The sequence below is a fragment of the Rattus norvegicus genome, chromosome 6, assembly GCF_036323735.1.
Source record: "Rattus norvegicus strain BN/NHsdMcwi chromosome 6, GRCr8, whole genome shotgun sequence".
Taxonomy (NCBI): domain Eukaryota; kingdom Metazoa; phylum Chordata; class Mammalia; order Rodentia; family Muridae; genus Rattus; species Rattus norvegicus.
The window spans coordinates 142,063,892-142,091,213 of record NC_086024.1 but is presented as its reverse complement, the minus strand read 5'-3'; the positions used below and the strand labels follow the sequence as shown (position 1 = coordinate 142,091,213).

General features: G+C 37.5%; 1 gene segment (V, D, J or C); it reads left to right on the top strand.

Moving 5' to 3' along the window:
* The first annotated feature begins 8,838 nt into the window (after positions 1–8,838).
* Positions 8,839–20,961, top strand: LOC503090 (Ig heavy chain V region B1-8/186-2-like). The segment is given in 6 exon segments: positions 8,839–9,001; positions 13,551–13,582; positions 14,598–14,667; positions 14,750–15,060; positions 19,639–19,653; positions 20,836–20,961. Coding segments are annotated over 6 exon segments (717 nt in total).
* Positions 20,962–27,322: the final 6,361 nt, after the last annotated feature.

Below are 27,322 nucleotides of genomic sequence, written 5' to 3'. Positions count from 1 at the left end.
TAATGGACCTACAACAGTGTCCTCAATAAAGGAGTTAGAGAAAGGACTGAAGGAGCTGAAGTGGTTTTCAACCACATAGGAAGAGAAATTCATATAAGACAACCAAACACCCAACAGCTCCAAGACTAATCTGCCCACAAAAGATTATACATGGAGTGACCCATGAATCCAGCCACATATGTAGCAGAGGATGGTCTTCTTAGACACCAATGGGTGGTGAGTTCCTTGGCCGACTGAGGGCTGCATATTGTAGTGTAGGTTTGCACTGAAGGTACACTGCCACGGCAGGGAGACAAGAAGCTCTGTGTGTGTGTGTGTGTGTGTGTGTGTGTGTGTGTGTGTCTGTGTGTGTGTGTGTGTGTGTCTGTGTGTGTGTGTCTGTGTGTCTGTGTGTGTGTGTGTGTGTCTGTGTGTGTGTGTGTCTGTGTGTGGGTGCGTGCGCACGCACCCGCAACCTCATAGAAGTAGGGGGATGGTGTATGGTATAGGAGGTTTCCAGAGGGGAAACCTGGAAAGGGAATAACAGTTGAAATGCAATATATATTCCAAATGATATCTGAGTGGCATGAAGATTTGAGTGTTTATATGGTTATATAAATAAAACTCATTAGTATATTGCTTTATGAGAAAAATAACCTTTATTTTCTCACATATAGAGTATATACTTTCCATAATCTCTTGTCAACCACTACAATATCATCTTTGACTTCTATCTTATAGACCTTAAATTTCTGCAAAGAATAAATGATTTACCCCATTACATTTGTGCCACTATTGCACCAAAATAACCTATAAGGTGGTAAGTATTTTAGGTCACCAGGTTTATAGCTGAGGTGATTGTTACTTTTCATCACTGATACCATACAAAATATACAAAGTTCCATGAATGCTAGTCAGGAGAGTTAAGTTTTTATTTGTACAAAGGCTGAACTTTTCTGTGTTCACTGAAATATAAAGATAATTTCTTCAACAAGGTAGTAATATGATTTTGTTTTTTATGAATGCACCCAAGAGTCTTGTGACCCTGAAATATTTGCAGGTATCCATGAGGCCTCATGGAAAATGACTCAATTTGGTAATGCTCATTCACTGCTTTCCACCTTCCACATATACAAATGTACACTGAAGGAGAGCATTGTAACTATTTGGAGTTTTATTGCCATGGGATTTGAGGCCGAAGTCTAGGTGAAACCGTAAGTCAGAGCCATGTGATGTATACAGTAAGCATCCTTCATGTTCACAGAACCAAACACAGAAAAATTCATTTTTTGAATTTCTTACAGGAGACTTAATGTCAATTACTGAAATTGAGAGCTCTTAAAAACTGCAAAGAGGAAACTACAGAGGAGATCAGGAGAGTTGGGGCCATAACTTCTAATATTACCTCCTTGAGAAACAAATATCTTATAAATGTCCTCATCAAATAGCCAATAGGAATGCTATACAATGAGCAGAAGAGAATAAAATTATATTGGAAATAAATAAATAAATAATAAATAATAAATAAATAAATAAATAAATAAATAAATAAAATTATATTGGAACCTATCTAAGCTTTCATGTTTGAAAGAAGTAGTCATGGAGCCAGAGATACAAGTACCTGAATGTGGGAAACACAGAAGACAGACTCCCCTGGGAGAGAATATCATATATAACCAGAAACATAAATACTTCATTTCAGATGTTTTGTCAATATATATATATTTATCAAAATATATATATATATATATATATATATTTGTCAATATATATATTTTTGTCAATATATATATATTTTGTTTATATATATATATAAATATATATAATATATATAAAATATAAAGATTTTGTTTATATATATATATATATATATAAAATGGTGATTTAAGTATGTGATATATGCTGCAATGTATGAAGATATTTTTCCAGAATTTTTCAGATGGGAAAGGAGTACTTCTGTGCCTCAATTTGAAAGTCTGGGGAAAAATATGGAACTTGTGGAACAAAATTAAAATTCTATGTGTTTCATAAATTTATTCTAAGTATGTAATATAAATATAGATTTTAAGCACCCTGCCAATGAGTTCTTAAATATTAAAAATATATTGAGGAAAATTTGGAGCAGCTAATTTTTTAAAATTTTCACTGAATGACTTTATAGTGGTATGTTGTTCAATATTCCATATCTTAGATATATTCAATGCGAGAGTTTACCTAATGTATTTCCAATCAGTGCTGAAGGCATGACTGATCATCTCTGTTTATCACAGTGAAATGTGACAGATGCAGCTCTGCACGGGAAACAATTGTTAGATAAAATGGAAAAATCAATTATCCCTTAAGAAATTTACAAACACTTAGATTGAAAATGATGTTACTATTTTTTTAATGTGAGGAGAACATTTTATATTTTGATTATATGAGGAGTGGGAATCAAGATATGCACAGTGTACAGCACCAACCAGACATAAATTTATATGATGTTTAAGTCTATTAACCTGGGTTAGATCTAATTTCAGGAGATGTAATTGTATCCAGTCATTAATGTTTGAGTTTGGGAAGAAGGTCAAGAATGTGAATCCCTTACAAGTAATCATAATATTAATCTCTGAAATCTCCACATTAACAAAAAATTCCTAAAACTCCATTCATTATTGATGCTGGTTCTTAACATGATAATAAAATGCTCTGGTAGTAAACATGAAACCTAGGATGGGTTTTGGTTGAAAAACCTAAGACCTCTCATCAGATTGAAAGAATCTCATCCTTGAATCATGAGACAGGGCAGTAATGAAGCTAATCCCAGGCAAAGTCCAGAGCACTACAAACATTTAAAGGGGACCTTGAAATCCAGCATGTTGTAGTAAACATTGTACATATTCATACGTACATGGTAGTTTAGTATGTTCTTGGTGTGAGGACATCACTTCTCCAACTTCAGGATTCTGTACAGCTAGCTACAAAGACAGTCTTTAAGTTTCTTTCTTCTCATCTCTGATTCTGAATCACAAAAATGAAATAATGGCTTGATATTACACATTTAAATTAAAAAATTAAATATGCACAGAAAAGAGTGAATAGTACCACAGCATAATGAAAGTCAGTTGATATAAAATACCCAGATTCTCTCTTCCTACTAATTCCTTGAACTAGAACATCACATGGCATTGGATAATACCCTAACACTGGGTTTCCTACACTTGCCCAGTAGATCTGCCTGGGCTCAACACTGTGGATGGCATATGAAGAACTGAGCTCCCATATCACAATCTTACTTTCTATCTTGGAAAACCCTCTTGTCAATGGAAAGAAGGTACATGAAGAATTGCAGATGCTCCTGATGGTGTTGATACTAGATGTTTCATGTCTCATGTTTGAAAATTTGTAGCTTTTCTTTTAACTTGACTTCCTTTTGTTATTGGATTTTTATTTACATTTCAAATATTATTCCCTTTTCCAGTTTTTCCTTCCAAAAGTTCCAATGACATCAACCTCCCACTTCTATAAGGGTGTTCCCCCTCTCCAATCAATCTACTTCCAGTCTTCCCATCCTGACATTCCTCTACACCGGGGGCTGGGGGGTGTACAGCCTCACCTGACTAAGGGCTTCTCCTCCCATTGATGCCCAATAACAACATCCTCTGCTATACATGAACCTGGAGCGATGGGTCTGTCCATGTGTACACTTTGGGTAGTGGTTAAGACTGAGGGGGCTCTTGTTGGTGGTATTGTTATTCTTATGACGTTGCAAGACATTTCACCTCCTTCAGTCCTTTCTATAACTCCTCCAATGAGGACCCTGTTCCCAGGTGAATGGTTTGCTTCTTTCATTCACCCGTGTATTTGTCACATTCTGGCTGACCCTCTCAAGAAGTAGTTATACAATGCTCCTATAAGCATGTACTTGTTAGAGTCAGGAATACTGTCTGTTTTTGTTTTTTTGTATGTATATGGGCTGGATCCCCAGGTGGGGCAGGATCTGAATTGCCATATGTTCAGTCTCTTCTTAAAAATTGTCTTCATATATTATAATATGAATATATTTGATTCCCCTTTCAAGAAAGACTGGATCATCCACAATTTGGTTTTCCTTATACTTGAGCTTCATGTAGTCTGTGGATTGTATCTTGGGTAATTGAGCTTTGGGTCTAAATCCTCTTATCATTGCCTGCATACAGTTCTCTCTCTCTCTCTCTCTCTCTCTCTCTCTCTCTCTCTCTCTCTCTATCTCTCTCTCTCTCTCTGTGTGTGTGTGTGTGCGTGTGTGTGTGTGTGTGAATGGGTTACCTCACTCAGGATGATATCTTCTAATTCCATATATTTTTCTGTGAATTTCATGAAGTCATTGTTTTTACAGCTGAGTAGTACTCCACTGTGTAGATGTACCACACTTTCTGGACACCACTTTCATTTATGAGAATACCTTTTGTATCATGAACCTTTCTCTCTGCTCATTGCATTAAGAGAATGTAAATGTAAATGCAGTATACAGAGTACAGGTTGAGTCACAAAACATATTTGCTTCATTTCTCTTTACTTCTCAAGGTGAAAATATTTTTCTGGAGTTGTTAATTTATCTGTGTGTACCTATTTGGTTCATCCTGTTTCTGCTGAAAATCCTTTGACTGTTGTAGGAATTAATTGATGCATACATTGGAGTGAGAGGAGCTCTGTCTGAGCTGTGCTCTTTTCTGATTTCAGGGAGTCTTCACTAGGTTTATACTGATAAATGCAACAAAGCCCCAATTCCCTCCTGTTGTCACCTTAGTGCAAGTGTGGAATTATATAGCTTGAGCCAACCATTACTAAGTAGGAGTCTGGCTTTTAGGGGTCATTATTAATAATATAGAAAAAATGAAACTTCAATCTCTGAAACAGCAGTCATCTTCTCCAAGTAAGCAAGAGCCTTTATTTCCTGTAGCTGTGCTCTATGGCACTGCAGTTTCCGAGACATGCTATTGCTCAGGGCAGTTGTGGCAAGGTCAGGGTAAGCCATACCTAGCATACCCACATGGCAGCTCAGGACCATCATTGTCCACAGCAGAGCCAATAATCTCTAATAGAGAAATGAGGTGAGTGTGAAGGACTGTATATCTTCCATTGCTTCCTTTGTCAAACCTATTAACTAACCTGAACTGGGTGTGATTTACAAATGACCTTTAAATAAGCAAGCACAGTATAGATTCTTCGTTAAACATTTCACAGTTATATATTTTCTCTTTTATTTTATTAAATTTCTTAAAATTGTTTTATTTATATTCCAAATGTTGCTATCCTTCTTGTCTGTCCCTTCATGAATTCTTCACCCCATCTCCTCTTCCTGTTGCCTCTGAGAGGGTGCTTCCCCACCTATCCACCTAACCACAAACCTCAGCCCCAGCGTTACCCTTTTCTGGAAAATTCCCTCTTTATATGAGTATTGGGATTTTCTCTCACTGAGATTAGACAAAGCAGTTTTCTGTTTTATATGTACCTTGGGCCATAGACCAGCCCATGTATGCTATTTGGTTAGTGGCTTAGTCTCTGAGAATCCCTTGCAATCCAAGTGTGATTCTCATTGCAGATGTCTAAATTCCTACCTTTAATCAGGCTTGACCTTTTCATTTTCTCTGAGCAGGGGTTTTACTAAGTATGCATTTTTTAAATACAGAACTACCTCAGCACTTCCTTCAAAAGTGTTTGATCTTTCCAGACTCAGCCAGGTCCTGATGTGCTACAACGTAAAACACATGATCATTTCATTAGATGCTGAGAAAATATTTGACAAAATTCAACACCCCTTCATGATAAAAGTCCTGGAAAGAATAGGAATTCAAGGCCCATACCTAAACATACTAAAAGCCATACACAACAAACCAGTTGCTTACATTAAACTAAATGGAGAGAAACTTGAAGCAATCCCACTAAAATCAGGGACTAGACAAGGCTGCCCACTCTCTCCCTACTTATTCAATATAGTTCTTGATGTTCTAGCCTGAGCAATGAGACAACAAAAGGAGGTCAAGGGGATACAGATCGGAAAGGAAGAAGTCAAAATATCACTATTTGCAGATGATATGATAGTATATTTAAGTGATCCCAAAAGTTCCACCAGAGAACTACTAAAGCTGATAAACAACATCAGCAAAGTGGCTGGGTATAAAATTAACTCAAATGAATCAGTAGCCTTCCTCTACACAAAAGAGAAACAAGACGAGAAGAAATTAAGGAAACGACACCCTTCATACTAGACCCAAATAATATAAAGTACCTCGGTGTGACCAAGCAAGTAAAAGATCTGTACAATAAGAACTTCAAGCCTCTGAAGAAAGAAATTGAAGAAGGCCTCAGAAGATGGAAAGATCACCCATGCTCATGGATTGGCAGGAATATTATAGTAAAAATGGCCATTCTACCAAAAGCGATCTACAGATTCAATGCAATCCCAACAAAATACCAATCCAATTCTTCAAAGAGTTAGACGGAACAATTTGCAAATTCATCTGGAATAACAAAAAAACCAGGATAGCTAAAACTATTCTCAACATTAAAATGACTTCAGGGGGAATCACTATCCCTGAACTTAAGCAATATTACAGAGCAATAGTGATAAAAACTGCATGGTCTTGGTACAGAGACAGACAGATAGACCAAAGAAACAGAATTGAAGACCCAGAAATGAACCCACACACGTATGGGCACTTGATTTTTGACAAAGGAGCCAAAACCATCAAATGGAAAAAAGATAGCATTTTCAGCAAATGGTGCTGGTTCACCTGGAGGTCAACATGTAGAAGAATGCAGATCAATCCATGCTTATCAACATGTACAAAGCTTAAGTCCAAGTGGATCAAAGACCTCCACTCAAACTAATAGAAGAAAATCTAGGACAGTATCTGGAACACATGGGCACTGGAAAAAATTTCCTGAACAAAACACCAATGGCTTATGCTCTAAGATCAAGAATCGACAAATGGGTCTCATAAAACTGCAAAGCTTCTGTAAGGCAAAGGACACTGTGGTTAGGACAAAATGTCAACCAACAGATTGGGAAAAGATCTTTACCAATCCTACAATAGATAGAGGCCTTATGTCCAAAATATACAAGGAAGTCAAGAAGTTAGACCGCAGGGAAACAAGTAACCCTATTAAAACATGGGGTTCAGAGCTGAACATTAATTCACAGCTGAGGAATACCGAATGGCTGAGAAGAACCTAAAGAAATGTTCAACATCTTTAGTCATAAGGGAAATGCAAATCAAAATTACCCTGAGATTTCACCTCACACCAGTGAGAATGGCTAAGATCAAAAACTCAGGGGACAGCAAATGCTGGCAAGGATGCAGAGAAAGAGTAACACTCCTCCATTGTTGGTGGGATTGCAGACTGGTACAACCATTCTGGAAATCAGTCTGGAGGTTCCTCAGAAAATTGGACATTGAACTGCCTGAGGATCCAGCTATACCTCTCTTGGGCATATACCCAAAAGATGCCCCAACATATAAAAAAGACACGTGCTCCACTATGTTCATAGCAGCCTTATTTATAATAGCCAGAACCTGGAAAGAACCCAGATGCCCTTCAACAGAGGAATGGATACAGAAAATATGGTACATCTACACAATGGAATATTATTCAGCTATCAAAAACAATGACTTTATGAAATTCGTAGGCAAATGGTTGGAACTGGAAAATATCATGCTGAGTGAGGTAACCCAATCACAGAAAAACACACATGGTATGCACCCATTGATAAGTTGCTATTAGCCCAAATGCTTGAATTACCCTAGATGCCTAGAACAAATGAAACTCAAGACAGATGATCAAAATGTGAATGCTTCCCTCCTTCTTTAAAAGGGGAACAAGAATACCCTTGGCAGGGAATAGAGAGGCAAAGATTAAAATAGACACAGAAGGAATACCCATTCAGAGCCTGCCCCACATGTGGCCCATACATATACAGCAACCCAATTAGACAAGATGGATAAAGCAAAGAAGTGCAGGCCTACAGGAACCTGATGTAGTTTGCTCCTGAAAGACACAGCCAGAATACAGCCAATACACAGGCAAATGCCAGCAGCAAAACACTGAACTGAGGACGGGACCCCCGTTGAAGGAATCAGAGAGAGAACTGGAAGAGCTTGAAGGAGCTCGAGACCCCTTATGAACAACAATGCCAAGCAACCAGAGCTTCCAGGGACTAAGCCACTACCTAAAGACTATACATGGACTGACTCTGAACTCTGACCTCATAAGTAGCAGTGAATATTCTAGTAAGATCACCAGTGGAAGGGGAAGCCCTTGTTCCTGCTAAGACTGAACCCCCAGTGAACTAGATTGTTGGGGGGAGGGCGGCAATGGGGGAAGGTTGGGTGGGGAACACCCATAAAGAAGGGTAGGGGGAGGAATTAGGGGTATGCTGGCCTGGAAACCGGGAAAGGGAATAACACTCGAAATGTAAATAAGAAATACTCAAGTTAATTAAAAAAAAAAAAGTGAAGGATGAAAGGTTGTTATGTTTTATCTGAAAAAGATCAAGTCTCAAACATGATGTCTGGGAATCCCCAAGGGGAAATCCCCAATGTCTCAGTATCTCTTGCCATCTTTATAGACCTTAGAGGGGTGTACTGACCCATTGGTGGGACTGTCTGCCTCCTAAATTCCGCAGCATTCTGTTTTGCTTCGACTTGGAAAGAGGAGGGAGGAACAGAGGCCAGTGACTGACAGCTCTGTTCCCAGCCCCGCCTCAGACATCGGGCTCTGTGAGGTAACACACTGCCTCCTGCGCCTTGGAATTAGCTTTTCTACAGGCTCAGGTGCCCGGTGGAAAACACAGTCTTCCTCTCCTTACCTTCACCCTACTTGCTCTGCATCGCAATCATGATTTGGAAAGTCTGGGGTCTATCCCCGCGAAGCAGAAAAGACGAGGCTTTGGTGAGAGCAGCTGCAGGGCAGTTCTCGAGGCTGCAGACGTGCACAGGAGTGGTGAACAGATCTACACACCCATCTTACCACCGTCCAGCAGGGCCCGCCTTCATGACTGGTATTGTTATTATTGTTGCTATTGTTATTATTATCCATTGTAGGGAGAATTTCTGTCTCTTTAAAAATACAGAAACATTACATGTTTTCGTGTTAATCCCAGATGAGGGATATGAGGCTGCTTCAGTTTTCCACAGCAGCTGGCAGTGATTTGCCTCATGCTCTAGCAGGGGTGTGATTTTACCAGCTGAAGATAGTTTCTGTAAGTATTCGAGATTTGGGATTCCAGGAATGTGTCAGAGGATATATGAATGTTGGGGCCCCAAGAGAGTGGGTTGTGGTTGATTACTGTCCGTCAAGAAGTTGTGCACAAAATGATGAGGAGAGGAAATTGAACATCCTGACTTCCAAGACTAAACTTGCCCCAAGGAATTTGATGGCCCTAATTAGCAGAAAATAGTCTAAGGATAAAGTCGCTTCCTTTCTGCTCTATCCTTTCTCTCCTCCCTAGTTTTAGGGGGTTGAAAGGGTAGAGGAGGAGAGATGAAGAAGGGTAAAAGAAAATAGAACCCACAAAGTAGCCAAAAGTCCAGCTACAATTGTTATTATTATCATTATTATCATTATTATTATTATTATAAATATATTATAAATATTCCCACTACTCTGTACAATTATTGTGTAAGTCCTTTTACTGTGGCTATTGAAAAATGTGGAGTGATTGTTTTATCATGAGCAGAAGTGAATTAGCTCAATATTTTTCAGGTGAGAATATCCAAGTTAAAACTAGTTGAGAACAACATGAACTTTCCTTTGCAATCATTAAAAGACAGGTAAGCATAATGACAATCACTGAAAATGAGGTTAGAAACAAGTTTTCATGTTGACTCCTATATCTGAGTTTCCAGGAACTAATTAATGGATACATGGGTGGCTTCATCTGAGTTCAATACCCATTGTAGTCCTTCTGGACACTGGTACTCTGCACCAGGTGTAGCTTGATGAAGACAGGAAAGAGCCTGTTATCTCTTGTCATTAATATTTTTGAAAATAAGAACTGTTAGAGCTGCATGAAACTGCTACCAAGAATGAACCTGGATTTGGGAGGGATATCACAGTAATATTGACAGAACATAAAATCAATCTGCGGTATGATACATATTAATATCCCCAGGTAAACAACAAACACTTCTCCCTTTAGTTGAGCTTTGTGAACAATGAAATGACAAGGATATACTATGTTTTTAAATATCCCAAATTGAAACTTCATTTTTTTATTAATCATTCCATTTGTTTATGTCTCAAATGGTTTCCTTCTTCTGGGTGAGCCCTCAATAATCCCTCCCTCCTACATCTGCTTTCTTCCCCCTCACTAATGTCTGAATGAGGATTTTGCTCCACCCAACAACCTCTCCTTCCACTCCTGCAACTTCATTTGTAAGTAATGAAAAAAACTATCTGCACGGGAAATCATGAACAGCAGGGGTACAATCACATCATTATTCCCCGTAGACATATAAGGTATGTGTGAAGAAGTTTCCACTGTGTTTTTTTTTCCTTAAGTGTTATAACTGATCTGTGCCCACATTTTTCAATATGTGATGTCTCCACACTGAAACACAGAAAATATTCCCTGTTAAATGCTTCACAGATGTATGTTTATTCCCTGTGAGTTTATATGTACATCAGTCCAACTGTGTCTGTAAGACACTTTTGCACATATCCTGGCTCTTATAATCATTTCAGTTAAAATAATGGCTATTTTATTTATTTCTGATTCAAATGTTATCCCTCTTCCCATTTCCCTTCTGAAAATCTCCTATTCCATGCCCTTTCCTCTTGTTTCTATGATGCTGCTGTTCCACACAGCTACCCACTCTCAATTCATCATGCTAGCATTCACTTATGTTTGGGCACACAGTCTTCGCAGGATCAAGGGCCTCCCCTCCCATTTTTTCCTAGATAAGGTAATCCTCTATTTCATATGTAACTCTAACCATAGGTTCGTCCATGTGTACTCTTTGCTTTGTGGTTTAGTCCTTGGGAGCTCTGTGGCATTTGGTTGGGTCATATTGATGTTCTTATGGGAATGCAAATCCCTTCAGCACCTACAGTCAATCCTCTAACTATTGTGCTACCCTTGCTCAGACCAATAGTTGGCTGCAAGCATCCACATCTATAATGGTCAGTGTCTGGCAGAGCCTCTCAGGAGACATCCATATGTGGCCCCTCTCAGCAAGCACATTTTAGTGTAAGCAATAACGTCTGAATTTGGTGTCTGCATATGGGATGAATGCTCAGGTGGGGAAGTTTCCAGATGGCCTTTTCTTCAGTCTTTGCTCAACTCTTTTTCTTTGTATTTCCTTTATGCAGGAGCAATTCGGTCGTAATATTTTTGATATGGGCTGATGGACCCATCCTTCAATCAAGGTACACGCCTCACTTGTGGATATTTTCTCTACAGGTTTTCTGTCCCCCTTGTTGGGTATTTCATTTCTTGTCATCCCCTGCATCCTCTGAGCTTCTTCCTGTATAGGCATCTTGTACTTTCTAATTCCTTCACCCAATACCCCACCCCACACTGCTACAAACATCTGTTTAATTTCCTGACCCAATGTATATCTTCCTCACCTGGTCCTGCACCTCTTTTTCATGCCCCCTACTCTTTCTCTCCCAGGTCCCTCCTTTCCTCTGACTATTTTCTTCAGCATTCTTTTTAGGGCTGAAGCATCCACACATTGAACTTTCTCCTTCTCGAGCTTCATATGGTATATAACATGAGGACCCAGCTATTCCACTCGTGGGCATATACCCAAAATATGCTCCAACAAATAGCAAGGGCAGATGGCTCTAATACAATCATAGAAGATGTATTTATAATAGCCAGAAGCTGGATACAACCCTGATGCCTCACAACAGAGGAATGTATGAAAAAAATATAATATAATATAATATATATATATATATATATATATATATATATGTACTACTCAGATATTAAAAACAATGACTTCATGAAATTTGCAGGCAAATGGATGGACCTAGAAAATAACAGCCTGAGTGTATTGACCCAGTCACAAAAGTACAAAAAGGGTATGTACTCACTGATAAGTGGATATTAGGCAAAAAGCTTGGAATACTCATAATACAAGTCAGTTTAATTTTAAATTAATTTTAAGAAATGTGTTCTAACTATGCAGTTATATGGAGATCAACAGCTATGTAAATTCCTCATATTTGTTTGGGAACCTATAGGATCTTTTTGACCATTAACTGATAAATTTTCATAAGTCTGACACTGGTACATAAAATTAATAAATCATGAATTCTGGAAGAAGCAATGTCTACCTATGCAAGTAACCCACCAGTTAAAACAAAATGCTTAAACTCCACTTCTGGCTGGTGCATTCTTCTAGGACAGATTTCAGATTGACAAATACTAATCTCTAGAATTCTACAATTTAACATATTAAAAAATATACAAATATTGGAATACATATTAGTGAAATCATGAGCCCCTTGACTTATGCACATAGGTGACCACATTCAGCATATCTTTCCAGTTCTATGCAGATAAGTATATATTACATAGTTCATGATTACCAGTTAGTTTTTTTTTCCTTTTCTATCTGTACAGCTTTGTCATTTTTATACATGTTGTATTGGAAATCTAAGATGATCCCTTCTTCTACATGCTGTGAATAATGTTTGGTAGATAGACATGAATGTGCAAGTGTCACTATAATAAGATATGGAATCACTTGGTACATGATTGAGAGGAATGTTGCTGGGACACTTAATAATTTTATTTATTATTTTTGGTGAATTTTCATAGATTTTAGATCACTGGTACTTCATGCCAGGTAAATGCTGTCAAAAGCCCAAGGTTAGAGATAATATAGTCTCTGTTATACATTAATTATATTGGTAAAGATCGTGTAGTCAAACTGCCTTATAAATATGTATGTTTACATTCAGTAGGTTGTTATAGCCTAGACCACAGTAACTTCTGTGTTCAGTGTATAATAATTGATGCTGTCTTTCAGGACTAGTCAAAATAGTGAGAATTACTGAGAGAATATTCAGTAACAGAGAATTCAATGGTATCAACCTCTTATCAAAAAATCAAAGACAAAACTGGCAAAGAATTAAGATATATAGAATGGGGATGAAATATACAAAGTTCTAACTCCATAAGATCACCTTTTCTTATTGCATATATGAACTCCAAGGAGCTATATTTACCAGCACAAGACCCATACAAATCATAACAGTGAAATTACCAAATGAAAGATACTTAAATTGCTCTGCAAGAAAAGTGTCTGTGTACTGGTAAAGATACCAATAGCAGTTATATCCCTTACAATTCAGTTGTTTAGTAGTTTTCCGAGGTTAACATATCCACTTTGTGCATATGTACCTTGTTCTCCCAACTAAAATTAATATAACAATTAAAGAAATATATTGTGAATGGGATAAAATTTATGAGGACTCCCATCAAGATGAAAGTCTTTTGATATCTGATGACTGAAAGGAAGAATTTAATATCTCTTTGGGGGAAGGTTTCTGTAGGTTCATTATGCACATCTAGTGCCTTTTTCTCTTTGTAGTCACTGGGTTACTAAGTAACGAAAGAGAAGAGGTAAGGATCTTGGAACCTCCATTTTGATATGTACGGAGAGGAACTCTAAGGACCTGACTGCAGTAGAGAGTTGTGAGAATACTGAGTAATGGTAGATCATAATAAATGTCATACCTGATTGAAAGTTTCAAAGAATAAAAACCCTCATGAAGTAAAAAAAAAGCAACTTCATATATGTCTAGAATCTTCATACAATTGTATATTGTACACTGTGCATATTTCTCCTGTAACATCATTCCACACTAGTCTCCCTTTTCAAAGAAGAGAATTTAACTGATGCACTTTTATGTATTTGCAGATATAAGTATATATAACTATGGAATATCTAAAAGTTACTAATAAGAGTCTCATTTAATGCCGGTGTTTCTGAGACTGTTTTAAGTAACACATTTTTTCCATTTGCATCCATTTTCCCAAAAGTAATACGAGTTTCTTAATTCCTACTGATGAAAAGTTAATATATATGATTTAAGCATGAAATCATTTGTTGACACATATATAGCACAATTTCACAATTTACTCATTAATGATATTGATAAAATAATCATTAATTAATAAAGATTTTTGTTGTAGGTTTACTTCATTTGAGTGAGTTTGTACACATCTGAACAAAGGATCTAAGTCCTCAAAAGCTATCCATTCGGGGAATTTTTCCATCTCCATCACAGCAACCATCTGCAAATCAATCACAATAAATTATCCCACAGAGATGCCACAGTATAATAACTGAAATCTGAGAACTTATTTTCTGATGTTACATGCACAGTATCTGCTCAAGACTCAGGGAAGGTGTATGGCAAGTAATTCTTCAGAGAGGATTAGGATCTGGAACAGAGTGTCCTGATAACCTGAACCATTTGCCTCCATTAGTCCTACTTCCCCAGTAGTTCTGCTGAATGTGGTCCTTATCTAAGACGGAACCTACTCATGAATATGCAAACTACCTGAATCTGTGGCAGCAAATACAGGAATTTCCACAGCCTAAAACACCATATGGTCAGTGTCCTCTCCACAGTCCCTGGACACACTGACTATAACCGAGGAATGGAGCTGGGTCTTTCTCTTCCTCCTGTCAGTAGCTGCAGGTAAGGGACTCTCTACTTCCAAATCTGAAGAAGAGACAGGGCTTGAGGTGACATTGATATCCACTTTGCCTTTTCTTCACAGGTGTCTACTCCCAAGTTAAGCTGCAGCAGTCTGGGGCTGAGCTGTTAAAACCTGGTGCTTCAGTGAAGTTGTCCTGCAAGACTTCTGGTTACATCTTCAGCAATAGCTATATGAGTTGGTTCAAGGAGATACCTGGACAGAGTATTGAGTGGATTGGACAGATTTTTGCTGGATATGGTGGTACTGGCGATAATCAGAAGTTCAAGAGCAAGTCCATACTTACTGTATACATATCTTCCAGCACAGCATACATGGATCTCAGCAGCCTGACATCTGAGGACACTGCAGTCTGTTTTTGTGCAAGGCACAGTGTTGTAACCACATCTTGAGTGTGTCAGAAACCCAGGGGGAGCAGCAAGTTTCCCTGGGACTGAGATAACAGAAAAGAATAGCATTTAACTTCCTCAGAAATAACCATTTTGAGTGTCTACTTTTTGCCTTCTCCTCACAGACCTACAGTGCCTTTTTTAACTTTGTGTAAGTAACCTAACAATAAGGTGATGTTTCTTTAAGTTCTTCTACTGTACACCAAAACACTTTAATGACTTTATCAGTAATTACCTCCTCTGACATGTTTCTTAATCATTAAAACGATAAAAAGAGAAAACTGCGATGATGTATGATAAAATATTGTATATTCTCAGACACCAGAACATTTCGCTGAAATATTTGTGAAAAACATACTATGAATTTGAAATTACTAACACCCAGGAACAAACACTCCTTTCATTATCTTAATTATTAAGTGTCCTCTGGTGTATTCCTAAATCTGCCTGTGTTCCAGAAGATGTTCCAGTCTCTTAGGTTATTAGAAATATTTATATCAGAATGCAGAGCTACATAAACATAATTCGCATAGTATGGAAAACAATATTTAATCACTTTTCAATGAGCATCTTTACCAACCAATGTATGTATCCATTAAGTGATGTAGGTTCTGCAATTATACAAAAATATTTGTTCTCATATTTACTACCTGTGCAGTCTCAGTAATCGGTCCTATAATCAGTATCCTTTATAGACTATAGACCTGTACTGATACAGCATCAACTCTTTTGGACACCTTGTTTGCACACCTGTTGCTTCATTTTTTTCTATTAGTATTTGTGAATTGAAATGCATCTACATCCACATAGGTTCCTTGTGCGTTGATTTTTGCTGATATTTCTCTTCTGCTTGTTTATTCAGTTTGTACTATTCCCATCTCTGGGCGTTTCCTTTATCTTACTTTGTTTTTTTTTCTATTTAGATAATGTTTATTTTCTGTTTGCTTTATAATTAGAGAAAGAAACAGAATCAAGCTGAGAGAAGATCAGGAAGGTGTTGGGGAAGGAAAATGAATATATTGAATGAATAAATGTTTTTCAACTGTAAACAGAAAACTAATTCTAATGATTAAACAAAGAATTTTGACAACATCTGTGTTGTATTAATCTTCCATATGTCCAATGCTTAGAATTTATCTTTCATGTCTTTGTTTAAATTGTTCGAAGTCTATTTCAATGACAGGACTTAAAGTACTTTAGTATGAATGTAAAATGTGTAAGGCTAATGTGTAGTGAAATATATAATTAAATATTTGCATATTGGCTTCTTTTAGACTCTCTCTCTGTCTCTCTCTGTCTCTCTCTCCCTTCCTCCTACATCTTTCACTCTGTTCGTGTGTGTGTGTGTGTGTGTTTGTGTGTGTGTGTGTGTGTGTGTGTGTGTGTGTGGGTGTGTATGTTTGTGTGCGTGTGTGTGCCCACACACGTGTCAGTGATTTCAGCAAAATTATTAATCTCTAAGTACACAGAATAGTTTCTCCTAGAAAATCTTGTAGTTCTTGAGGACATCTCTGCAGATGTCGTAGAGCGAAACAGAGCAAGGGCAGAGATAATAATAAGGGCATGTTATAAATTGATTTTCTTTACATGGATCAGATTTTGTGAAATCTAAGCACAGGTAGTTTATTGTACCTATATTTCCACACAATAGAATTTGGAAAAGGGTCTCCGGGTAACAGTAATTTCCATAGTCATTCCAAATCCAGTTGTACAATAAGGCTTAAAGGTAATATTTTATGAAGTTCTTGTAACCATTAGGATAGGTTATTTTGCCAAAGTCTAAATCCATGTGTGGTCTATGCCCAACAGCGTACAGGTCAGAGGGCCATAAAGTACATGTGACACCTCTCTTAAGGATGTGTAATAATCTAATGCTAGAAGAGTCTGGGATAATCATTCTGTGCAATTAGTGTACATTCTGTCCCTATAGGTAGCAAAAAGCTCATCAGGCTGTTAAGAACCTTTTCTCTCAGCTTTCTGTTTGGAGTGTATGTATTTGATTTGACTTCTTTCCTTGAGGAGAAAGTCCTGTGTGACTAAAATTGCTGTTTCCCTTGGTGCTCTTTGGTGGGTGCCACTTCCCTGATAACCTTTATAGTTTTCTACAATGTTACAAATGGTATTAATAAATGTTTCTGACATGAATCATTGAAAGTAAAACATCTAAATAATTGGTTGTGCAGAACCTGAGGAATGGGTGCAGAGACTGTTTATTCCTGTCTCTATGGCTCACGTACTCTTCTCACTTAACCCCTTTGAACACAAAGAAATCATCTCCTGGTGAGTCCCTGTCTGGAAGAACACATTATCTAACACAGATTTCTTCTGTCATTTCTAATTATACATATATTATTATCCATGAAATGCTTCAGAGACATACATTACAAAATTGAAGGCTTTCTCACTCACCATGAAGACAGTTAATCTCATACTCAAATGAATTTCTCAACTGGAAAATGAAAAGCTTGGTAAAGCTCTAGATAAGCAAGTAGAAAACCTGTATGACAAAAACTTAAAGTCTTCTACGTCCTTCACCCTTTTAGTCATGAAAGTCTTTCATCTTCCATGTCTCTTTTACATTCTTGAGGTTCCCACAAATTCCTAATCCCTGCGATTGCCTATTTCCGTACTATATGCTGGATGTCACAGCTTCAGTCCTTTCCCACTACCCAATATGAGATCATGTCATTATCTTCCCCCTCCCTCCTGTCCCTTCACCTCCTAAGTCCCTCATTCTGTCTCCCCTGAGATATTTTTCTTCTTCCTCCTAAGTGGGACTGAGGTGTCCTTACTCAAGCTCTTCAGCTTGTTGAACTTTTTGAATTCTGTGGACTGTATCTGAGGTATTCTGTTCTTCTTTGGCTAATAGCCACCTATTACTTAGTACATACTATGTATTTCTTTTTGGGTGTGAGTTACCACACTTCATGTATTTTCTAGTTCATTTGTCTATCAAACTCAGGATGGCCCGATCTTTAATAGTTGAGCAATATCCCCTTGTGTTAATGAACCACATTTTCTGTATCAATTCTTCTGTTCTGGGACACCGGAGTTGTTTCCAGTTCCTGGCTAACACAAACAAGGCTACTCTCAACATATTGTAACATGTGCCCCTATGGCATAGTGAGGTATCTTACATGTTATACAGTGGAGGGAGGGAACTTGTAGAGCCCACTTATAGCCAAAAGACAGGGCAGTAAGTCAGGGACGGAGTTGCCACCCCACAGTCAAAATTATGGCCCATAATTGTTCATCTCTAAAAGCACTGCAGGGTTAGAAATGGAGAGGAATCTGAGGAAAAGAAATTCCATGGACCATCGCAATGTGAGATACAACTCATGAGGAGGACCCAAGTCCTGAATATATTACTGAGACCAATGGAGCACTCACAAAACTGGCCTTTCATGAATGCTTTCTGAAAGATGCATCAAGCAGCTGAAAGAGTCAGATGCAGAGATTTGCACACAGCCTAAAGACAGAAGCTGCCTACCACTGTAGTTGAATGATGAAAAAGCTGGAAGAAGCTAAGGAGAAGGGTGACATGGTAGAAGGACCAGCAGTATCAATTAGCCTGGACTCCTGAGATCTCTCAGATACTGTACCATTGACCAGGCAGCATAGACCAGCTGACATGTGGCCCCTAACACATATACAGCAGAGGACTGCCAGGTCCGGGTTCACCCAGAAAAGAAGCATCTCAAGAAACTATATGTCCCAGGGAGTTTAGAGGTCTGCTGCAGTGGGGGTTGAAGGGATGGAGAAATCCTACTGGAGACATGGGCATGAGGAAGAGGCATGACACAGCAAACAGTCAGACAGTGGACAGGATGGGAATAAAATCTGGAGTCTAAGGAAAGTAGAATGAATATAAAAATAATATAGATATATGTATGTATGTGTAAATAAATGTAACAATTATTTAAAAAAAGCAACTGAAAGTCTTTGAAGAAAACGTTTAAGAAATTATCAGACAATGCAATGATCTGTCATGCTTTTAGATTGGTAGAATTAACATAGAAATACTGGTCAAACTACCAAAAACAGTCTCTAGATGCAATGCAATATTCATTTAAATTTCAACACAATTCTTTACTGAACTTGAATGTACAACACTCAAATTTAAATAGAAAACAACCAAATAAACAAAAATTCTGAAAAGCTGAAACAATTCTGTAGAATAAATTAACAGTTATCAAGGCACCAGTTTGCTTGACTTCAATGTATAACACAGAACTAAAGTGTGCATTGTATTTTAAGTATTTCAAAAGTAATAAAAACTGCATATTAATGTAATAAAAGAAGAAAGTTTGACAAATGGAATTGAATTGAAGCTCCAATGTATATCTATAAATTTATGAACACTTTGTTTTTGAAAATGAAGCCAGAAATACATAACAAATAAAACAAAGCACCGCCAATGAACAGGGCCAGTGAAATTCAGGTCTGTGTGCAGAAGAAAGCACATATGTTCCTATGAACCATACTCAAGACAAACTTGAAGAAATGAATACCTCAATAGGAAACCACCTATATTAAGAATAAAGAAGAGAATGTGGGGTATAGCTTAGAACAAATTGGCACAGGAGACAGCATCATGAATAAAACATCAATTGCACAGGTGCTGAGAGCCACAATAAAAAAATTGAACTTCATGAAACTGAGAGATCTTGTAAGGCAAAGAACACCATTAATAGACAAAACAGCAGGTGCCAGATGGAAAAGGACCTTCACCAACTCCATATTTCAGAGAAGTTTTATGTTCAAATTACCTGTGTCTCAAAATCAGATATCTGCAAACAAATAATCTGATTATAAACTGAGTTGTAGGGCTAAACAGAATTCTCAACAAAGGAATCAAAAATGGTAGATAAGCACATAAATTTTCATTCCCCTTAGTCAACAGTGAATTTCAAACCTTAAGGATTCTGAGATTCCATTTTACACATTTCATAATGGTAAAGATTAAAAGTATAAGTGACAGTTTATGTTGGTGAGAAAGAACAATCCTCCATTGCTGGTAGAAGTGTAAATTTTTAAAGCCACTTTTATAATACATTTATACTAAATTTACCATTAGAAGTACCTATCTGCTGTTACTTAATATGGCACATATGTATTTCTTTCATTACATATGACCCTTATTTATATGACAAATATTAAATGCATGTTTAAAAGAAACCCCAATAGAAGCAGTGAAACTATACCCTAGAAAAAGCAAAAAAGTAATTCCCTTGCAACAAACAAAAAAGAAGAGAGGCGCATGAGCATAATTTCACCTCTAACAACAAAAGTAACAGGAAGCAACAATCACTATTAGTTAATATCCCTTAATATCAATGAAGTCAGATCCCCAATACAAAGATATTGACTAAAACACTGGATATGTAAAGAGGATCGAATATTCCTTGCATACCAGAAACACACGTTAGTGACAAAGATATATATTACCTCAGAGTAAAAGGCTGGAAAACAATTTTTTTCAAGCAAATGATCCTAATAAACACGCTTGAGTAGCCATTGTAATATCAGTTAAAATCATATTTCAACCAAAGTTGTCAAAAAAGGAAAAGACAGACCCTTCCCATGCATTTCACCAGATCACCAAGGACTAAGGCTGGTCTTCAATAGCAACAAAAGGACAGATAGTCCATATATACACAGAAGTTGAACAATTCACTTTTCAGTGATAACTTGGTCAAGGAAGAAATAAAGAATGATATTAAAGACTTTTCAGAATATAATGAAAATGAAGGCACAACATACTTCAATTTATGGGACTCTGTGATAGGAGTGCTAAGAGGAAAACTCAGCTCTGAATGCCTCAAAACAGAAACTGGAGATAGTGTACAAGAGCAGCTTGATAGTTCATTTAATGTTCTAAAATAAAAAGAAGCAAATACACCCAAGAGTAGTAGATGGCAGGAAATGAGTACTACTCAGCTATTAAAAAGAATGATTTTATTAAATTCTTAGGCAAATGGATGGAACTGTAAATTATCATCCACAGTGAGGCAATGCAATCACAAAAAATCCACAAATGGTATGCACTCACTGATAAGTGGATATTAGCTGTAAAGGTCCGGTTACCCAAGATACAATCCACAGTCAACATGAAGTTCAAGAAGAAGTAGGACTAAAGTATGGATGCTTCCTTCCTTCTTAAAAAGTTGAAAAATAATCACTGGAGGAAATACAGGGACAAATAGTTCTGCAGAACCTTCTGGAAATGTCACACAGAGAGTGCCCTTCTGGAGATCCAGCCCTTATGCAGATACCAAACCCAGTCACTATTGCTGATGTCTAGAACAGCTTACTGACAGGAGACTAGCAGGAAGGAAAGGGTGGGAGAATTCATAAGGGAACAGCCTCATAGAAGAAGGGGGAAAGAGGACGGAACAGGGGGTTTATGGATGGGAAACCAGGAAAGGGGATAACAAAATGTAAATAGAAATCCAAATAAAACTGGATAAAACAAGGAATATAAATGGAGACATAACAACAGAAACTGGGAAAATCTAAAATATCATCAGGTCTTACTATAGTAGTCTATATTCAACAAAACTGGAAAATCTGGATTAAGTGGTCAGTTTTAGAGGCAGACACCAGGCAACAAAGTTAAATCAGGATCAGGTAAATCACCTAAACAGTCCGATAACTCCTTGCCACACCTGGGGAATCCATCCCATACACGGATAACAAATGCAGACAGTATTGTGGATGTTAAGAAATGAATGGTGACAGGATAGAGCTGTCTCGTGAGAGGCTCTGTCTGACCAATGCATAGGAAAATGCTTGAAGCCAATTAATGAACTGACAACAGGGATCTCAATGAAGGAGTTAGAAAAAGGACTGAAGGACCTGAAGAGGTTTGCAACCCCATAGGGAAAAAACAAAACAGTATAAGACAACCAAAACCCCAACAGCTCCAAGGGATTAAACTGCCAACCAAAGATTATACATGGAGTGACCCATGAATCCAGCCACATATGTAGCACAGGGTGGTCTTGTTAGACATGAGAGGGAGGTGAAGTCCTTGGATGTCTGAAGGCTGGATATTGCAATGTAGGTGTGCCCTGCAGGTGTTGTGTCAGGGCAGGGAGGCAGGAGGCTGTGTGTGTGTGTGGGGGGTGTTTGTGTGTGTGTGCACCCTCATGAAGTAGGGTGATGGTGTATGGTATGGGAGGTTTCCAGAGGGGAACCCTGGAAAAGGAATAACAGTTGAAATGGAATAAATATTCCAAATGATGTCTGTGTAGCATGAAGACTTAAGTGTATATATGGTTATGTAAATAAAACTCATCTTATTAGTATATTACTTTATGAGAAAAATAACCTTTAATTTCTCACATGCACACTATTTTCTTTCCATAGGCTCTTGGCAACCACAGCAGTATCATCCAAGTCTTCTAACTGTATACCTTAAATTTCTTCAAGAATAAATGATTTACTGCAACACCTACCTTGTCCACCAAGGAAGACACAATACCGTTGGATTCTTCTCAACAGCCTTTATTGCAGGAACACCTCTTGTTGATACAGGGACCCCGAGCAACAAAGGCACCAGTCTTATATACAAAACAGGCTATGGCTATATACTTGTCCTCTAGGGATTGGTGGAGCATGAAATACCTCATTAGCATGAATATCACTCCAGCCTGAAGCTGCCAGAGAGATGCCAGGACATGTGCTTTGTGGGTGTTAACCACAAACGACCACCAGATGTCAGTGCCATCTTTTATCTATATGTGCCGCTCCCTACAATTTACCCCATAACATTTGTGCCATTGTTGCAACAAATAAACTATAAGGAGGTAAGTATTTTTGGTAACCAGGTTTATAGCAGAGGTGATTATTACTTTTCATCACTGATACCATACAAATATACAAAGTTCCATGAATGCTAGTTCAGAGAGTTAAGTTTTTATTTGTACAAAGCTCAACTTTTCTTTGTTCACTGAAATATAAAAGTAATTTCTTCAGCAATGTAGTAATATGATTTCATTTATTGAAAGCCCCCCAAGAGCCTTGTGAATACCCTGAAATATTTGCAAGTATCCATGAGGCATCATGGGAAATGACTCAATTTGGTAATGTGCATTCAGTACTTTCTACCTTCCACATATACAAATGTACACTGAAGGAGAACATTGTAACGATTTGGAGCTTTCTTGCCATGGGATTTGAGGCCGAAGTCTAGGTGAAACTGTAAGTCAGAGCCATGTGATGTATACAGTAAACATCCTTCATATTCACAGAACCAAACACAGAAAAATTCATTTTTGAATATCTTACAGGAGACCTAGTGTCGATTACTGAAATTGAGAGCTCTTAAAAACTGCAAAGAGGAAACTACAGAGGAGATCAGGAGAGCTGTGAACGTAACTTCTAATATTACCTCCTTGAGAAACAAATAACTCATAAATGTCCTCACAAAAGAGCCAGTAGGCATGCTATACAAGGAGCAGAAGACAATAGAATGATATTGGAACCTAAATTTTCAGGTTTGAAAGAAGTAGTCAGGGAGACAGAGATACAAGTACCAGTGGTTCTGAATATGTGAAACAAAGAAGACAGACTCTTCTGGGAGAGAATATCATAAATAACCAGAAAAATATATATTTCATTTCAGATGTTTTGTCAATGGAGGTCAGATATATATGATGGTGATTTAAGTATATGATATATGCTGCAATGTATATTTTTCCAGAATTTTTCAGATGGAAATGGAGTACTTTTGTGTCTCATTTTGAAAGTCTGGGGAAAAGTATGGAACCTGTGGAACAAAATTAAAATTTTATGTGTTCCATAAATTTATTCTAACTATGAAACATATATATGTTTCATAAACATATAAATATATATATATAATATATAATAAACATATAAATATATATAATATATAATAAACATATATATATATATTAAGCAACCTGACAATGAGGTCTTAAATATTAAAAAAAATACTGAGGAAAATTTGGAGCAGTTCATCTTTTAAAATTTTCACAAAATGGCTTTATAGTGTTATAGTGTTCAATATTCCATATCTTAGATATATTGAAGGTGAGAGTTTACTTAATGTATTTCCAATCAGTGCTGAAGGCATGACTGATCATTTCTGTTTATCACAGTGAAATGTGACAGATGCAGCTCTGCACTGGAAACAACTGTTAAATAAAATGGAAAAATCAAAGAATTCCTTTAAGAAATTTACAAAACCTGGATTGAAAATGATGGTACTATTTTTTAATGTGACGAGAACATTTTATATTTTGATTATATGAGGAGTGGGATTCAAGATATGTACAGTGTAGAGCACCAACCAGACATAAATTTATATGATGTTTAAGTCTATTAAACTGGGTTAGATCTAATTTCAGGAGATGTAATTGTATCCAGCCATTAATGTTTGAGTTTGGGAAGAAGGGCAAGAATGTGAATCCCTTACAAGTAATCATAATATTAATCTCTGAAATCTCCACAGTAACAAAAAATTCCTAAAACTACATTCATTATTGATGCTGGTTCTTAACATGATAATAAAATGCTCTGGTAGTAAACATGAAACCTAGGATGGGTTTTGGTTGAAAAACCTAAGACTTCTCATCAGATTGAAAGAATCTCATCCTTGAATCATGAGACAGGGCAGTAATGAAGTTAATCCTAGGCAAGGTCCAGAGCACTACAAACATTTAGAGGGGACCTTGAAGTCCAGTGTGTTGTAGGAAATATTGTCCATATCCATATGTAAATGGTAGTTTAGTATGTCGTTCCTGTGAGGACATCACTTCTACTATAGGATTCTGTACAGCTAGCTACAAATACAGTCTTTAAATAAGTTTCTTTTTTCTTATCTCTGATCCTGAATCACAAAAATGAAATAATGGCTTGATATTATAAATTTAAATAAAAAATAAATATGCACAAAAATAAGTGAAGAGAACCACAACATAATGAAAGTCAGTTGATGTAAAATACCCAGATTCTCTCTTCCTACTAATTCCTTGAACTAGAACATCACATGGCATTGGATAATACCCTAACACTGGGTTTCCTACACTTGTCCAGTAGATCTGCCTGGGCCCAATACTGTGGATGGCATATGAAGAACTGAGCTCCCACATCACAATCTTACTTTCTATCTTGGAAAACCCTCTTGTCAATGGATGGAAGGTACATGAAGATTTGCAGATGCTCCTGATGATGTTGATAACTAGATGTTTCATGCCTCATGTTTGAAAATTTGTAACTTTTCTTTTAAATTGACTTACTTTTTTATTGGATTTTTTATTTATATTACAAATGTTATTCCCTTTCCCAGTTTTCCTTCCAAACATTCCCATGGCATCTATCTTCCCCATCTATAAGGGTGTTCCCCCTCTCCATTCAACCCAATTCAGGCCTTCCCATCCTGACATTCCTCTACACTGGGGGGTGGGGAGTGTCCAGTCTCGCCTGACTAAGGGCTTCTGTTCCTGCTGGAGCCCACTAATGGCATCCTCTGCTATACATGAACCTTGAGCGATGGATCTGTCCATGTGTACACTTTGGGTAGTGGTAGAGACCGTGGGGGCTCTGGTTGGTGGTATTGTTCTTACGATGTTGCAAGACATTTCACCTCCTTAATCCTTTCTCTAACTCCTCCAATGAGGACCATATTCCTAGTTCAATGGCTTGCTTCTGGCATTTGCCCCAGTATTTGTCACATTCTGGGTGACCCTCTCAGGAATCAGCTATTCCAGGCTCCTGTGAGCATATATTTGTTAGAATCAGGAATATTGTCTGTGTTTGTTGTATGTATATGGTTTGGATCCCCAGGTGGGGCAGGCTCTGAATGGCCATATATTCAGTCTCTGCTTCAAAATAGTCTTCATATATCCTAATATGAATATATTTGTATTCACTTTTAAGAACCACAATTTGGTTGTCCTTATATTGAGCTTCACATAGTCTGTGGATTTTATCTTTGATAATTTCAGCTTTGGATCTAAAATCCACTTATCAGTGACTGCATACAGTTTGTGTGTGTGTGTGTGTGTGTGTGTGTGTGTGTGTGTGTGTGTGTGAATGGGTTACCTCACTCAGGATGATATATTCTAGTTCCATACATTTTCCAAGGAATTTCATGAAGTCAATGTAAATTCATTAAGGCAATGTAAATGTAAATGCAGTATGTAGGAAACAGGTCGAGTCACATAATGTATTTGCTTGATTTTTCTTTACTTCTCAAGGTGAATATATTTTTCTGGAGATGTTAAGTTATGTTAAGCTACCCACTTTGTTCCTCCTCTTTCTGTTGGAAATTCTGACTGCTGTAGGAATTTATTGATGCATACATTGGTGTGAGGGGAGCTCTATCTGTGCTGTGTTCCTTTCTGATTTCAGGGAGTCTTCACTAAGTTTACACTGATGAATGCAACAAAGCGCCATTCCCTCCTGTTGTCACCTTAACGCAATTGTGGACTTATAGAGCTTGAGCCAACCATTACCAAGTAGAAGGCTGGCTTTGAGGGGGTCCTTCCTAATAATATAGAAAAATAAAGCTTCATTCTCCGAAACATCAGTCATCTTCTCCAGGTAATCAAGAACCTTTATTTCCTGTATCTAAGCTCTATGAGCACTGAAGTTTCAGGGATATGCTACTGCTCAAGGCAGATGTGGCAAGGTGAATGTAAGCATTCCTAGGTATGTAGGGTATACCTAGCATACCCACATGGCAGCTCAGAACCATCATGGTCCACAGTGGAGCCAATAATCTCTAGTAGAGAAATGAGGTGGGTGTGAAGGACTGTGTATCTTCCATCATTTCCTTTATTAAATCTATTAACTAACTTGTACTGGGTGTGATTGACAAATGACATTTACATGAGTAAGCACAGTAAAGATTATTTGGTAAAGAGTTACATATTTTCACTTTTATTTTATTCAATATCTTAAAATTGTTTTATTTATATTCCAAATGTTGCTCCCCATCTTGTCCCTCCCTTCATGAATTCTTCACTCCATCTCCTCTACATTTTTCGTCTGAGAGGGTGCTTCCCACCTATCCACCTAACCAAAAACCACCCCCAGCATTTTCTAATCTGGCGCATCCCCTGTTTATGTGAGTAAGGGGATTTCCTCATACTGAGATCAGACAAGGCAGTGTTCTCTTTTGTATGTGCCTTGGGTCATAGAACAACCCATGTATGCTATTTAGTAAATGGCTTAATCTCTGAGAATCCCTGCAATCCTAGTGTAAATTCTCATT